This window comes from Protomyctophum bolini (assembly GCF_963924005.1).
Source record: "Protomyctophum bolini genome assembly, chromosome: 5".
In the NCBI taxonomy this organism is placed as follows: Eukaryota; Metazoa; Chordata; class Actinopteri; order Myctophiformes; family Myctophidae; genus Protomyctophum; species Protomyctophum bolini.
Genome location: NC_137866.1, coordinates 42,137,747 through 42,155,150, shown reverse-complemented (window position 1 = coordinate 42,155,150; position 17,404 = coordinate 42,137,747). Strand labels below are relative to the sequence as shown.

Genomic DNA, 17,404 nt, shown 5'->3' with positions numbered 1-17,404 from the left:
GATAATACGAAAAAGATAGCATCTTTGTAGCAATCTAAAGCTACACATATTTATATTGCATTCCTACATAAATGGAGCAATATGAGTCATTCCGACCAGCTATACTGGTGAAATAAAATATGTGGTTCACGATTCATCAAACTCAACCTTTTCCCCTTAGGGCATTGGTTCCCAAAGTGGGGCCTGAGGACCCACAGGGGTCCTTGATGGAGTTCCAGAGGGTCCCCAGGTAAATGATAGTTTGTAACCAAATGGACCAGAGCCATAAAAAACCTCCTCTTATGGGGGTTCCTACAGGCATATCTGGGGGTCAATTTGGGGGTCCTTGACATGAAAAGGTTTGGGAACACCTATTAATTAATTTTTTAGATGAATCCTTTAGCCATCTGGAATGACGGCTACACCCCCTGGACAGTCCAGGCTGGACTCAACTTCTCCCAGCTCACTTTGCTAACCAATTCAATATCTCGACTCTCAATATCCAAACTCAAAACGAATCTAAAAGAATGGCTGACCTCAAAATACAAGGTAGTAGTTCTAGTAGCATTCTGTCCTCTGCCCACCACCCCTATGCCCATCCTTCCTCTGTAAATACCGGTAGGCTACCTGTTGATTCTAATGAGTTTTCTACCAATGTTGTATGTATTGTATATGTATTGTACAGTATCACTGATGAACTGAGTACAATGGACCACAATGGAAAGAAGCCCACTGGGCTTTTTGTGAGTAACTAGTAATCAATCAATCAATCAATCAATCAAAGTTGCATTTGGATCTTACCAATTAAAGAGTATAGAGCGTACCAAAATATCATTGAGGGGACGTCAACATATGTGTCACGTTGTAGCGGCCGCCATACTTGGCTTGTCTGGTTTGTTTACATTGAGCGACAACATTCTCTGGTTGTACAACATTCTCTGGTTGTACACTCAACTCAGGGGATCTCCAATGGCAACTAATATGTTGTATACTTCACTAAGAGATTGAAAATCACACCTGTGTGACAGTGAACTGAGCGGTGCAACTATACATTTATTGTTATAGTTACTGTACTGTACTGTGCTCTGAACTGTATTGTAGTGTACTGTGCTCTGTACTGTACTTTGATTATTTTTGGAAAAACTCTTCGAGAAATGATAGTTACCGTGTTGCAGCTTTCCGTGCTCGGACACATGTGGGACAGACACGTGGACACACATAGCTGCGTAATGGAGCAGAGGCAGCGCCCAAAAATGTAACCGCAAATTGAATGCAGACAACTAAGGGCATGATCATTTATTATGGGTGAGGTCCAGATTTGGCTACATAAAGTGGCTATACAATGCAAATCCTAAATTGTATTTGCTGCAAGATGAGGCGTGTATTTATTCATCTTAATTTAGAAGCAGAGTTATATGTTCACATTCTGAGGTACAGTATACAGCTTTTTGTCAGAGAAAGCATCATTAATCTGTTCATGGACTGAGCTATACATGAACCAGCTTGGTCTTGGTTTACATTATTTGCCTGGTGTGGTCGATGAGCAAGTAGTTTGCTGGATTTAGCCCTCTGTTCAAATATCAGATGGAAAGCCTTATGGATTAGTTGTTCCTCTTTATAGAGGCCAAATCAAATCCAGTTTTTGTTTTTAAGTGGTGCAAACCACTGCCTTAAGTGAGTATGTGTTAAGTGATCCAAACCACTTCCTTAAGTGAGTATGTGTGTGGGAAGCTGGCTGGCTATGAGCATGAAAACAGCCTGGTTGTTTTTCACCACCTGTGTGCATCCTAACACACACACACACAAACACACACACACACAAATATTAACTGTATGGTGATTTCAGGTGTGCCAGTATAGTACAGTACAGTAGAGGGTACAGTAGATAGAGGGACCCCCACCCGGTAACGCTGTCATTTCTCAACCGTTTCGGACGCGGGGCAGCTCGCCAGAATCGGGCCGGCACCCTGGGTGCGTACCTGTGGGTCTGGACCCCCTCCCTCCCCCAGGGACCCCCACACGGAGTTGCACCACTTACTTCACATGGGTGTGCTTTTTTAATAGAACTAGGGGGTTGGGGATGTACATACATATACTGTCTGTCTGCTATAATGTTATAAGGTTTAACTTTTTCATTAATCTTTATTACAATCTGCTCCATAGCTGATAATATGGACATGCAAGAATGGTTTCAGCCGTTTCCCATAAGACACGCTGGGACATTTCTGGAGAGACATGTATAGTCTCAACAAAAAGCTAGATTTGATTGCTCATAAAATTTATGTTAACTGAAAGCAGAAAAAAGTTACCATGACCTAAAACAGTGAACTGGTTTGGGAAAATCACTCTTACAGCATGTTCACACATGGCATTATACTTTCCCCCAACTGCCACACCTTTTTAGTTTAAACCTACTACGGGATACAGCCCCAAGGATGCGGATATAGTGCTGTACTCGGATGCTCTGGTGGAGCACTTTCAAAAGTTGAAAATGTGTCATGTGACATTAACAGAATATATACACGGTATATAATCTAACCATCATAACAAAACAATAATGCTGCAAAATCTGTGTCAGATCCTGTGTCTATAGGTGACCTAGAAGACGACCTTTGACACGAATCACACGATATGTCTCAATAGAAGAGCAGGGAGACAAAACAGCCACCCCAATTGTATAAGTTATTAGATTCGACAAAATATTACATTCTATTCATGAAATAAAGTTACATAGTGCTGCTTTAAAGTTGCAGGACAGTTAAAATCTGAATCTAAAATCTAAATCTGAGTGCTATTTAAGAGGCATCATTTCTATAAATATGTGTCACATGCAGATGGACGGGTGGGCGTGCATTGAGACCACTAAAATATGATGAATCTAACAAAAAGGGGAAAAAAAGGAAATGCATAAATAAAATCTGAATTTGAGGTTAAATGCTAGGAGGCGGCTGAGTCCTCAATGCCTCTGCTCTTTGTTGTGCATCAATGTGCATAGACCAACTGTTATAAGCACAAAATGTGCACCAGCTACACATTTTCCACTCAAAGATGTTATGTGTGACTATAGGTCTTACACTAGGTCCTGATCTATTTACCTGCTTATCCATACATCTAGACCTATTTACCTGCTTATGTAGTGAAGTCAGAATTGATTACATCTCCTCAACGTTCTCTTTGTTCATATATTACATTAGCATTATCTTCAGGGCTAATTTGACCGTGGCTGTGATTTGTTAATTGTTGGCTTTACTTTGATTTGAACTTGCTGGACATTTTCCAGGACTGGAGGTATAAAAAGTAAAACACATAATGATGCTGTTTGAATGTATTTTCTTATATAAATCTTTGATAATATCTGGAGTGTATAAAGACATTCTCTTTCTTCTTTCTTTCTTTCTTTCTTTCTTTCTTTCTTTCTTTCTTTCTTTCTTTCTTTCTTTTCTGCCTCCCTTCCTCCCACTCTCTCACTCGCATGCAGTGGTAAACTAAGTGAGTCAAGGAATTAAATTACAGAGAAATTGAATGGAACAGTGGTGTGATTGTTCAGTCCTATTGTTCAGTACAGGTTCATGCCATGCAGATACATCCGAGCCACAGTTTAGTATTTCATTTTATAAACTACTGTGGCTCATGGCTGTTGTGCAAATTAAGATATATCACTGGTTTCTTACTTTTAATCCATACTTTCCCACAAATAACTGTAACAGGCCCACAGGTAATACTTTTATTGTTTAGTATATATTCATTGTGTGAGACATTGAACAGGAAGTCTATTAATTTGAAGACATTGTGCATGCCAACAACTGATTGCAGCTGGTGAGAATCAGATAATTGGGACCCAGCTCAGCTGTGGCACTGGAGTTAAAAACACACACAGAAGATAGCACCTAGCTGGAAAGGGGGACAAGGTATTTTATTGATTTGCTTGCACTGTTATTGGTATTATTGTTGCAAAACTATATGCAGAAGGCTGTTTGTGTATTGTGTAATGTACTTTAGTGATGTATGGAAAATGTATTATGTGCCGCCTGAGATTTGAACTGTTTATGCATTATGTTCAACGTTGATCTATGAATAAAGCAACTTCAAAATCATCAGTTCAGACTTCAACCGTAAAAGGTCAGCTGGGTTCCTAATTTACGAAACCACAATAACTTGAATTACTTTTCACCTACTGTACCGTGATGCTTCTGTCTACCAGTACTACGCATACAAACCTACAGTATACCTACCTATAGTCTATACCTGTCTGTCTCATACTACCATTTACACCTGACCTGAGTACATGCGTACGCCTAATAGTTAAAATGACCCCAGAAGTGTTTTAAAGTGAAATACCCCTATACTGGCATTCTTGTACATGACCTATTTTTGAGATGTGGAAATGCCCTACTGAGGCCAGTCACTGTAGATCTGCACTCCTTCATTAAAACCAGAGAGGGAGTTTCCTTATTGTTGACTTCTATGTTTGTTTTTTCAACACTGCACCCTCCAGTGCAATTCGGTGTTTCAGTATCTCAGATATGTAGGCCTAAACCCTAAATGAACCATCAACCATTAAAAAAACGAATGTTTGTTGACATTACTCAAGCAAGTCATCCACCGTCTTTCAGTGAAAAGCCACCACAGATGTTGTACAGTACATTGTGAACATGTTACACTTATAAGTATTAGACTGACATGCATCAGCGGCAAACCTGTTCTTCCAGTCAGTGTTGTGATAGTGTGGGAATATGCTGATGATGGATTAAGCTTGGCACTCGGCACATTGTCGAGCACTGCGCGATGGAAAGGCTTGTCAGGATGGCTTGTCAGGTCTCCTCCTAGTTTAATTATACCCCCTGAATTGTCTGTTCAGCTCCAGACATGTTCAGGCAGATGTGGATCAAAGTGTCAATGAAGCTTTGAGACAGTTGATGTCTGACCATATTAATACTTACGTATTGAATTTTGATACATTTACTTCATATAGATCTATGAATTACATATTGCCATGTCAGTCAATCACTCATTCACTAACTTACTCTCTCTCCCTCTCCCCGGCCCTCTCTCTCTCTCGCACGCACGCACGTACTTTCACGCATGCACACACGCATGCACACTTGAGGCATAATGGCATGAATATTATAATATGACCCCACACACACACACACACACACACACACACACACACATTAGGCCAGTCAATCTAAGATTTGACCCAAAATAAATTGCAAAAGTTCCAAGGTTTTTTTATGATCCTTAGGTTCATCCAAATAACATATTAATAATCACACCTGTGTGAAGTGAGGGGCGCACTTATCATTATACATCTCATGAACTGAATTTATGTGATTGGTTGATTAAAGTCATATGGTGGACATTTGAACTAATTTCTCCTTTCATTGTACTATGAAATAGAGTATTATATCAAGTGTGGATCATGGTAAATTCAGGGCTTGAAAGTTGGAGTACCATTAAAAACCTATAAGGCAAAAACATGCTTTAAGAAGCATGTAATGTGTCAAACTAGGGTTTTCATGATTCTGAATCCATTCCAAGCATTAAGGTCACAGTGGAGATTTTCTAGTACGGCTTTCACTGCACAAACATGGCCCAACTCTCAGACACTGTCAGCCGTATAGCCTGCGATGGCGTGGATAGGCTGGTAGACGGGGGGCCGCCCTAGACTCCTGTCACACTGAACTGCCCAAGGTGCTTATAGTAAAACGAGTTCGCCACGTTCATGCTGTCATGTGGAAATGTCTTCCGAGAGATAATTAAGATGGACCACCTGAGAGGTTCTTCTATGAGCCTCATACCCGATTTACTTAAATAGATATAATCGATTATAATCGAGTTATCAAAAACATAGACACATATCATTTGCACATGTAGGTTACTAGTACATATAATGTGTATATACCCACAAAGAAACCAAGAAAGAAAATCTATGTTAAGCCAAGTTTTCACCAAGTCATAAATATCTATTAAGCCCCTGTTAAGTGACAAGGAGAGATAAGACATGCTCCAACGACATTTTTTCATGACCGCTTTCGATGTTAAATAAACACTGGCAATTCTGCATGGTTGCATAATAATCCACTGCTGCAAACACCTCAGAGCTGCATGGCACGATAGCAGCACATCATGAACAACATACATGCAACGTGAATGGAACATTTAACAAATGCACGCTCATGATAGTGAAAATAACGATTGCATGGACATGCCATTACATTAGTGTCATGATGTATTGGAGGCATTATGGTCTTTACTGTCACAAAACCCCATACAGGCAGGCTTTGTCCTGCTGTGTGAATTGATTGAATTGACGCTGTATGTCTACTCACTGTACTATATTATGTCCTATAAGTACCATGCATGTTTATGTCCTCAGTCTGGTTCAAGGGAGGAATCATTGTTATGATCAATCTCTGCCACAAGGACTCGACATTCTGGTCTTTATCCACACAAAATACTTATAATAGACAGGTGACATTATCCCATTTGATAGCTTGGGACAGAGGGAGGTGGTTGTGAGCTAGGGTGTGTCTCTATGACATGCTGCCAGACCCAATTCATACGATAGGAATGCCAGCTGCTCTATAGTTCCATTTCCACCCAAATGTTAATTGGCCGCCTGACTCGTGTGTTCAAAAGATGCTAAGTGGGTGGGGCTAAGACTCATCACTTAACCCGAGGCTATAACAGAAACCACAGTAGAAAATCCAGTCACTCCAGCAGCCAGTGCATGTAGTCACATGTGAGCGAGTTGATTCATTTATTATCCAGTTATAATTGTGAGCTCTAAAGTGAAAAAGGTTTGTTAAACACATAACAAAAGGCTACAGTTCAAGGTATAGTCCCACAGGTCCAGACAGTGCTATCGTACATTATCAGTCGACGTTTAGGTAAAACAAACGCAACACATTTTACTGAGGCATCGAGAAAACAGCAAACCACATTATGAGTTGTCCATGCTAGGGTTTCCACTGATGGGAAAGGAATGTAAATGAAGAGAGAGAGAGGTAGAGAGAAAGAGAGAGAGAGAGACAGAGACAGAGACAGAGAGATTTTATTTCTTTTTCGTACAATATCCCACACTTTTAAAGTACTGTCTTTAAGAGGAAGCTGCATTGCATTTCTCCTCTTCCTCTTCCTCCGTCTCTTCGTCCACAACTAGAGGAATTGATGTCAGAAGCGTGTCAACGTGTACTTCCTCGTCATCAGACTGTATGACAGGTGTGCTGGCTCCGCCCCTGCTGGTGTCACTGGAGGCAGATGAGGAGGTGGAGGACATACGAGACTTTGTTGACCCCTGCTGCTGACCCTCCTCCTTTTTCAGGGTAGCACACTCCCTGTAGACGACCTCGGCGTCCTCATCTTCCTCCTCCTCCTCATCTTCGTCTTCCACATCTGTAAAGACAGAGAAGAGCAAACCGATAAGAAAGAGATAAGACCAAGAACTTAGTTTCAGTTCAGTGCTGTCGTTTATGGGGACTCCCTTCCTGTTTCGCCCAGGTGGGCATGGTTATTATTATAATCCTAACCTCACAAAAAACGATGCCTAAATCTAACCTTAACCCTAAACCTAACCTCACAAACACTAACCTTAACCCTAACGTCACAGAATTATAACCTTAAAACCACGCCCACCTGGGCGAAACACCTGGGAAAGAGTAAGTCATGCAGGGCCCCATTCACACTCAGGTACAACAAAGTGTGTAGAGTAGTCACGCTTTGCTTAAAGTCTAAATATAGTTGACTCTGGTAGATGTGTCGGCCATCACCCACCATACAGAATGGCAATGCAATTACATTAGTAAAATAACTACCTTTTACCAAAAAAAATTGTTATATGTTCACACCACATTGGAAATAATTATAAGCTCTTAAGTGTGCTGGGCAAATATATGCTCATGTATGGATTTTTACACAAAATGTCAACTGCATTGAGTAATGTCTATGTTTTAAACTGAATTCTCCAACAATCATATTATTCACTTGTAATTGTTAATTTATGTAGGCCTACTTTAAGAGTAGGCTTTACACAAACATCTTGCCTGGAGACCTTGTTTTGGTCCAAACATATTGTCTATTTGTCCTGAGTGAACTGTGTTGACTCTTATCACATCGGACTTTCTGTGTGCACCATAGACTGTGCACAAATGGTTCATCCCTTTCTTTAGCATTTTAATTATTAAACAGCATTGGCTGTTGTCAGCATTCGAACAATTAATTGTCAATTAATTCTGAAAGTACTACAGTGGGTATTGTGTCGCGGGAAGCATGGTTCGACATTTCTGGGTCATTTAGCTGAACAAGTTTTTGCACCACAGCATCAGTGACGACAGCCAACGCTGTCAAGTGTAGTAACTAACCTAAGCCTGGGGGTTAACAGAGGGCAAATGAAAGCTTTGGAAAATCCACTGATCTGTGGCCAAAACCACAGCTTTGAGCCAGGAGATTCTCATAAATCTCCTGCACGTATCCTTGTTAACAAGTCATAAAATAATGGCATTCTTCACTCCCTATGTAGACAGAGTAAACAAGAGGATGACATGCAGATTGAGAGCAAATTGCTTGTTTCTTTTAACCAAACAGAAAAAACTTGACTTAATCCGAAGAGTCAACTTCACATGATTTACATGGGATCATGAGGACCAGTGCAAAGTTATACAAACTGTCAATATCAGGTTGACATAATGGGAGAAGCAAGATCTATGCTAATTTATAGATCTACAGCTGTTCTATTAATTACTTATTGAAGAGCAGCTCAGTACAGTAATGGAGAATATTCAAATGCATTTACAGAGTAAAAGATTCCAGGAACAGAGCTGTTTGGTTTTTGTGATACAGTTTCATATAAACTGGTTTGGTTTCTGGCTCCAAAAACATTCAGTCCAATAGATTAATTTAATATTTCTTTGACATTGTATGATATGTTGAATCTACTGACTTTATAATTTCGACCAGTTGAAAGTAAACGTGTGGAATTATTCAGTGCCTGAAAAGTTCATGTGGAAAAAAAAATGTATGGCTATAAAAACAGCATTCAAGCTCAGTGGAAGCACTGTGACTCTCAGGGAGAACACTAGTAAATCTACCTGGAAGTGGGGAGGCCACGTCTCCGTCGTCCACTCCAGAGTTGAGGAAGACGTCCAGGGCCTCCTGGTCAGTGAGGTCCATCAGGTCCATCTGCTCCAGAATGTCCACGTTCACCTCCATGGATGAGATGCTACCGATAGGAGCTGTGTGGACATTTTATCAGAGAATAAAACACGAATGGATGCTCCTGTGTAACACCGTTATTATTATAATAATAATACATTATTTTAACTATGGAATCGCGCATTTCCCGTCAGTGTGTCACACCCCAGGTGAAAGAGCACGTGACATCACGTGACATCATCATCAGGCCTGGCAGTCGGCGAAAACTAGAGTTCTCAACAGGCCCGAAAATTAGGATCTTACCCCCCCATGCCAAAGCACCAGCGCTCGCCCAGCAGGTGTCTTACTGGTGAATTATAGCATTATAGAATTATTGTTAGATAATTCGTGACTCATGAATGATCAAGCCTATTTCAAAGGTCACCCGCCAAAATGGTTGAGAACCACTGCTCTAGAATAGCCTGGCTTGTTCAGAAGGCTAAAATACACTGAAACTGACAGTAGATGAAGTGAACACAAAAGGCCTTGTGTGTTCACAATGCACAGATTACTGAGACTCCCGACTCCCGAGCTGGTCTGAGTACGGTTCCCTTTAGATGGGTCTGAGTTATTTTTTGTAGTTCACATATGGGTGAAAAAAATATCTCTCTGTCCAGTCAACTTCTTTCTGTTCACAACAGTGGGTACTGGCACAGCAGACAATCTGCTGTGAACTGTACTCTGTACTGAAGTGAACTGTACTCACACCACCTCCCGAGGTGGTCACTTCAGAGTTCATTATACGGCATGTGCATTTAAAAAGTGCTGAGTCTTGGTCCCGGTCCACTTCTGAAAGGGTCCAAGTGTGAAAACACTGAGGGCGAAAGGTCAAGTGTTGTGTAGCCCCCTTATTGACATGTTCTTGTATGTTCTAGTAGTCGCTGACCATTCTTTTTTTTTTTTATATAATTTTTATCCCACGATTTTGTAACCCATTTTTCACCCCTGTGTCAATTATCTAATGTGATCCTGGGCTCTACACACCCTCCGCCAACCTGGGGAGAGCAACAGACTTGAACTCATGCTTCCTTCATGCCTGAGTGTCCAAGTTGCTCCTTTACACCTGACAGGGGGGAGTTTCCCTGGTTGGACGTAGCGCATGGAAGGAACACGTTATTCCAACCAGTTCCATTCCCATCCATCAGGCGCCCCGGCTGGCCAGGGGGAGGCAGTTTAGAGACCAGCATTACTGCATGTTTTTGTGAGGGTACCTACCCTAGGGGACACGGGGAGAACATGCAAACTCCACACAGAAATGGTCGCTGACCATTCATCGCTGACCATTCATGACTTTCACTAGACTCTAGCGAAAGTGTGCATATGGGTGCTGCCTGTGCATGGACATGTGTTAAGTGGTTTGTAAATTGATGCTCATTGGGCAGTAACAACTGTCTCTTGGGTTCAAATTTCTATCCACTCTTATCTATCCACTCTACACAAAGTGAAAATATAAAACACAGGATGTCAGTACAAATACCTATTTCTACTTTTCTGTTGCATGTTGTGTGACGGTTCCCTATATTATGATAATATTACTCTTAGGTTGTCTGGTTTTGGTATATGTTGTGTTTACCCTATAGTAACTTTCCAATATGATTGGGGAGCAGAGCTACTAATGATGATCAGCTCGCACCTGGGCCCGGGTGTCGACGCCCTATAAATGCCTGCTTCCCCAGTCCTTCCCCAGTTCTGTTCTTTTCATTTGCCTCCTGCACCTTTTCCACCACCATGCACACTTTTCAACATTTCTGTTAATACATACAACATGCACACACATACATTTCACTCATGCATACACGCACTACACCACTGATTGAAGTCATGGCACTGGCAGATGCTAATATGTTTCATTTCATACACACATAGGCTACATTTCAAAAAAATCTAAACACGATCAAGAGTTGAATTTCGGCATACAGGCAGGAAACTCACGTTTCCTGCTATCAATTTGCAGATGAGCAGAGGAGATATAGACATCCGTGTCACGCTGGTAGACTTCTTCGAAGAAACGCTGTCTCTCTCTCAGCTTGAGATGCTGAGTGGAGTCATTGTTGTCCAGTGCCCTCTGACAGTTGCTTGTCCCTGCTGGAACAAAAGAAGGCACATGATGCAGACAAACTATCAATGTCTGGTGACCTGCAACCAACACTACAGGTGTCAGTTGTCAACAGTGCAGTTCTAATATGAGACCAGCAGAGGGCATTGAACCCACAATTTCAATCTGACATGGCATAGAAGTGCACAAATACCTCTTACTGTAATCATACTGTCACAGTGTGTACTTTCACTGGGACCAATGAGCTGACACTTTCATGGCACCTGTGTGTGGGTGAGACCGTATGTGTGTGTGTGTGTGTGTTAACTTCTTGTTTTGTACAGTATGTGTATAATGTGTATGCACGTATGCAAGTATAACACATTCATTAAAATACCAAACTCAAATGCTTCATTACAGTGCGGTTCGAAGAGAGACGGGCGTGCACGCGTCTATGAAATGAAACAAGGCCACATAGCCTACTGTAATGTGTCTACAGCCTTGAGTGCTGTCTGTCAATCAAAATCAATACTCCAAAAGTCCTTGAGGCGGCTTGCACTCCGAAGCTAAGAGGCCCGCCAGTCTCCTTGGCACATATTCCAACCGTTGGGAACACATTCAACCACTCGGTCTGCTCTATTATACAGCATTGCATAGTAGCATTCCATGTCTGTTGCTTCAGACGCCTGTTGAGTGTGTGTTGCTGTTCCAGAATGCTGGCTGCGTTTGACTGGGACAACAGTCTGCATACAGAATGATATACACCACAGAGAGTCCCAAAGAGCAGTTACTCTTGGATATGCCACAAGCAGCAAAGTTTCTTCTGATGATGATAAGGCTGTACAGCTTACGTTACGTAAACCTCTGAGCTCTGGCACTGGATCAATGGGCATGTCTCCTTTGAGACACTACTCGCACTTAATCTCTGATTCTGCCTCTCTAGCTTTCTTTCTGAAAACATGAAAAGTAGTTGAGGAGAGATAATGTGGACACAACCAACCCACGCACAGACTCAGCCCCCCTCCTCACTGCTGGGCACGTCTGCGTAGGTAGGAGCTAGGAGGACAACATTTACAGTATGTAGGCCTATCTCTATCTGCTCATTTTCTTCACAACTTGTGACTTTTTCTACCATCCAGCTATGTACAAACTACAAAGTGTAGATGGTCTCTTTGCACATCATTTTGTTTTTTTATTACCCAAACCGCCTTTCTGGTGTTTAAAGCTGCTGTAGTATGCCACCTGTATATCTCTTCAGGAAACAATAAAGATTTATTGTTAAAAAAATATATAAAAATAGCAATAATGAATAGGTGAATGTATTCTTACACTGCAGGCAGTACTTACTTAGAGTAAATAAAGTATTTTTTCAATTCAAAATACCACAAGGAAATCTTAGATTGCGTCATATAATAACTGTGTTCCAAAAATGTGTGTGACTGTTGTTTTAACGTCTGTCTTCTTTTCTTATACACTTTGGCTGAAAGTACTTTTTCTCCGTACAGTTAATGCTTCATCCATATGAGTAAAATTGCAGGGCTGAGTTGTTTATTTTTGGAACACATCTTGACATGATCTTAGATGACCCGATGGTATTTTCAATAGAATAATTAACTCTGTGATCCAGGGCCATAGCAGCCTCTAGTGGCAGTGATGTCAGACTTCGCTTCCCTAGGCAACTTCAAAGCTGGCCACATAATGAGATAAAAGTTCAATTATTAAACAGTTGAATGGGACTAAATGCTGTGTAAACTCATTATTTATTATCATTCATTGACTGCATATGCTGCAGTGTAAAACTATAGTGACACAACCACAGCCACAGGATATCTGGACTCTCATTGCGTGGGTATTTAACAGCAGCAGACTAGCTGGACAAATCTCCCTTGGCTGCTGAGAATAATAGAAGGGAAAGAAGCAATGATCACATGAAAGGGATTTTAGGTGGGCCAATTAAGGAACAGAGACCAGCTATGTATTTTAACTTGTGCTTTGTGAGTGTGCGTGCAGTGCAGGTTTGTGGGATACATAAGAGATGGGGAGAACTGCAAGCAGGGCATTAAAACCCATTTTGGGCAGGAACCCCTTTTGGTGTTAGCATTATGTTATGCTTTAGCTATTGAAAAATAGCAAACTGTCAGGATGTAGAAGACATTTTTAGAATCTGATCTCAGGTCAAAGCATATGGCTGTTAACTTGAAGATGGACAGATACTATATTATTTGATTCTAATCTCTATGGTGGTTAATTGAAGCAGATCATGCCTGGCCTGAGTCAAACTAGACATAGAGCTGCTTGTGTCATAGGTGCTGTTCTTGGAACCAAATGTAGGAACTCAGGACGCCTAACAAACCAAGGAGGACAATTAACAATGACTTCACTTAATCCTTAACAAACACATACATCACAAGCTCACACAAGTCAAACACACTGGACTACAAGAAAACATCACTCTAACAGAACAGAACAACACACTGTGTTGAACTTTTGAAATGAACCAGAACGAAGTCTCAGACTCTCAAGGCAGTCTTTGAAGTCTCTGCTCGTTAGTGGGAGTGCAACCACATTGACATGTCAAGGATATTCATAGCATCATTAAATATCACTCAATATTCCTTTTTAACATTTTTAACACTTTTTCACAAATGCAAAACAAAAGGAAAAACTGTGTGGCCGTAGACAAAAGCATCTAGAACAGGGTCTGTCTGTCACACAGCTCAAGCTGCTAAACGTGCTTGAAGTCATGAAACAGAAGCACCTCCAGCCATGAAAGCCTGAAAAATGTTTGTTAGTAGTTTAAAATGATGAAAATATCTGTTGAGAGGCCTAGGCATGGGTCTGTTAGGCCTAGGCTACGCGAGTATGGGTATTTTCCAAAACGCATATTTTTGTCCTGCCAACACTACAAAAGATATCTGTGTCCACATATAAACGCAAACGCATTTAAGGAGAGAATCACTGCAGTAGCAGGTTTCAATTGTATATTTGATTTTTACATTTATTATTATTTATGAGGTGTCTTGTATTGCCTGTCAGCATGTTGCGCTGTGCATAAATCTCTGCAGACCATAGAGAACTTTGATTTATAAAAATCGGTTGAAAAATCTTTTTGGGCTCTAGCTGGCAAGTGGCAAGTCCTGCACCGAAAATAATAGTAGACCTATAGAAGTGTCATGTCCGCAACCAGTTGTGAGCTTGTAGAGTGGCTATTTTCGCAGTATAAACAAATATGTCACGCTATTCATACAATGAAGCGTTCACATGTGCACCTGGTCGGCAGGCACAGTGACAAACGGAATGCAGTCACGGGTGCATGCGCCCTTTATTACCTAAACAGGAGAGAGATGTGCCGGCATGCGCCTTGCGACTGGACATGACCCACTGTCATTGTAATTTCATGTAATTTCTGCTCAACCAACCACACTATTGGATGCGATTGCATTCTACATTTCTCTCTCTCTCTCTCTCTCTCTCTCTCTCTCTCTCTCTCTCTCTCTCTCTCTCTCTCTCTCTGCATGACCATGAAATGGAGAGCAAAATACGACATGTTCATCCTTTCACAATAGGCGATGAATGCATGATTCTCACATCCATGTGGCATGTGCACTGGTATAGCAGTGCACTGGTATAGCAGTGCACTGGTATAGCAGTGCACTGGTATAGCATGTTGGTCAGACCAACTTTGCACACGAGAATAGGTTCACATGGCTATGCACACGCAGGGCCGGATTTACCCTCCCAAGGGCCCCGGGCTAGAGAATTTTTCAGGGCTGCCCCTGGGCTGAGCGGAACGAAAAAGATTGGGGTATTTTGTTTTAATGTCGCTGTATTTGGGGTACCCAGTGCAGTTGATGCAACAGTAATATAAAAACATGAACAATTGGATAGATATCCCATCCGTGTATAGTTTCCAGGCGCAAGCTGCATTTCTCACATAGTAAAAATGGTATATGCGCTTCTTCGAAATAATGGCGCTACAGTGCCAGCAGATGAGGCAGATTAAGACATCTCTTCACACTACTCTGAAGTAGAAATGTAATCGGACACTGAAGTCACTGAAGACAGTGGCTTCTAAACATCCTCGTTTGTCTCATTTTGAGCAGAAAGGACTAATACAGTATGCGTGTGCACATGCACAATTATTATCATTGGATTAAATGACATTAATTAAAAACGAGATTTCTCGTTTTGGCATAGGAGGGTTGTGGAGAAAAAATATTTGTTTGTGTCCCTTGGCAGAGATTGTGTTAATTGATGCTGATTATTTTAGTGATGTTAAGGGATAGTTTACACAAAGAATAAACTTTTTTTTCTATCGATTACTCTCCACAAAGAGACTGAATTAATTAATAAACATAACCTCAGTAAACTTGACTTAAATGAATAAACCTAACGTTTCTATTCCTATCTTTTAACCTCAGTAAAATGGTGGCAAAACCTAACCCTATTCCTAAACCTAGGGCTGGACTGGGACAAAAATTCGGCCCAGTCATTTTCGCGTGAATTTGGCCCAGACCGGCCCACCACAACCAGCGCGCAGATAGTCGAAACTCTACCGCCCACTCCGTCGAGGCAAACACAAACAAACAAGACCTAATACCACCACTTTTACAGAACAACATAAATGATACAAACCAACAGACAACTACACAACCCTTTGTAGAGGGTTTATTTGTCACTCACTGATACAGGTACAGTGAAATTATCATGATGGCACTGACAGAATGGCAGCACGCCCGGACCTTTCCTTGTGGCCTGCCACCTATTGGCCTGCCTGCCTGTCAAAAAAATATATATTTTTTTGTTTTTTTTATCATGGCGGCCCCCTACGGTCACGGCCCACCGGGAATATGCCCGGTACGTCCTGTGGCCAGTCCAGCCCTGAACCTAACCCTGAACCTATTTCTAACCTTTTTCTCAGTAAAACAAATACAAGAATACAAGAACTTCCCCAGCCACCGCAAGCAGTCGGAGTGAGGTCGACGTAAAACAATTAGGGCGTTTTTAGGGCGAGCCTTCCGGTTACCGCTTTATTTATTTTCATTATCATGAGTGACTCATCAGACAATAATATCAGTATAACTATTATTATTATAAGTTACTATGAGCCCTACTGAGCGCCTAGCTCAAGCATTAATTGTGACATGTGTAACACATGTGAGCCGAGCAGGAGTCATGTTGTCTCACAACTCAGTCCCTGTGACATCCCAGCATGCACACACTGCATAATTACCTACAGCCATGTCGTCTCTTATATAACGCTGTCATCATCCTTTAAACCACGGACCTACACAGACTGTAGCCTGCTGCCTGTCAATGTGTGTGTGTGTGTGTGTGTGTGTGTGTGTGTGCGTGTGTGTGTGTGTGTGTGTGTGTGTGTGTGTGTGTGTGTGTGCTTGTGCGTGTGTATGTGCGTGTGTGTGTGTGTAGAATTATTGTGCAGAAAGGAAGAAAAGAAGAATGGACACATTGTGCACCTTTAGAAAAAGAAAAAAAAGCAGGTAGAGGGCTTATGCAACCTGAACTGTACTGTCACGTCAGTGATATGAGATGAAGGCTTATTTGTGTCTTTCGGGATCTGATCGTCTTTCGTTTACTATAACGTTACGCAGATAAATACGCCCTCAGCATGCAGAGACTTGAAGGTAGGGTAAAAGTGATATCTTTAAAATAATTGTTAAAAAGTTCAATCACTATACTGTACATACAGTAAACACTACACTTCTGATAGTAGTCATTGCCATAGAGTCTTTGTTGTAACAGGGGTCTCCCTGTCTCTCCAGCTCTATAATGAACAGAAAATACATTTTCAGGTTATACGTATATACGGCTGGGTATGTACTGTATGTATGTACGGTATACTCCACCGGCCAATGAGGGACCACTGCACCACTGGTCTTGATGACGTAACTAAAGTACATTTCAAAATTGGTATAAGGTCAATAGGGGGTATATGTATCGGCTGGGTATGTATGTATATTGGTGTCCTTCAAAGGATTTAAACCAGAAGTCATACCGGACAGTATAGACGCTGTATTTCAAAGTATAGCTTATATAGGGACTCTATAAGGGACCCAGAAAGCCGAGGGACGGCGGAGGGCTTTAAGACTAAAAACACCACTCTTACCCAGACAGACAGTAGAGAGCTTTAAGAACCCAGAACAGCAGTCCTGCACTATAGGGCTCCGGCGGGGACAT

At 41.5% G+C, this 17,404-nt stretch overlaps 1 protein-coding gene across 1 annotated transcript in view; it reads right to left on the bottom strand.

Moving 5' to 3' along the window:
• Nucleotides 1-6,808: 6,808 nt before the first annotated feature.
• LOC308315272 (uncharacterized protein) overlaps nt 6,809-17,404 on the bottom strand; it is a 16,245-nt gene continuing 5,649 nt past the window's right edge. The window contains exons 2-4 of the mRNA XM_080763158.1: nt 11,104-11,256; nt 9,069-9,212; nt 6,809-7,377 (exon numbers count right to left, since the gene is read on the bottom strand). Coding sequence (XP_080619284.1) covers nt 7,082-7,377; nt 9,069-9,212; nt 11,104-11,256 — 593 coding nt within the window. The 3' untranslated portion in view covers nt 6,809-7,081. The remainder of the gene's footprint in view (nt 7,378-9,068; nt 9,213-11,103; nt 11,257-17,404) is intronic.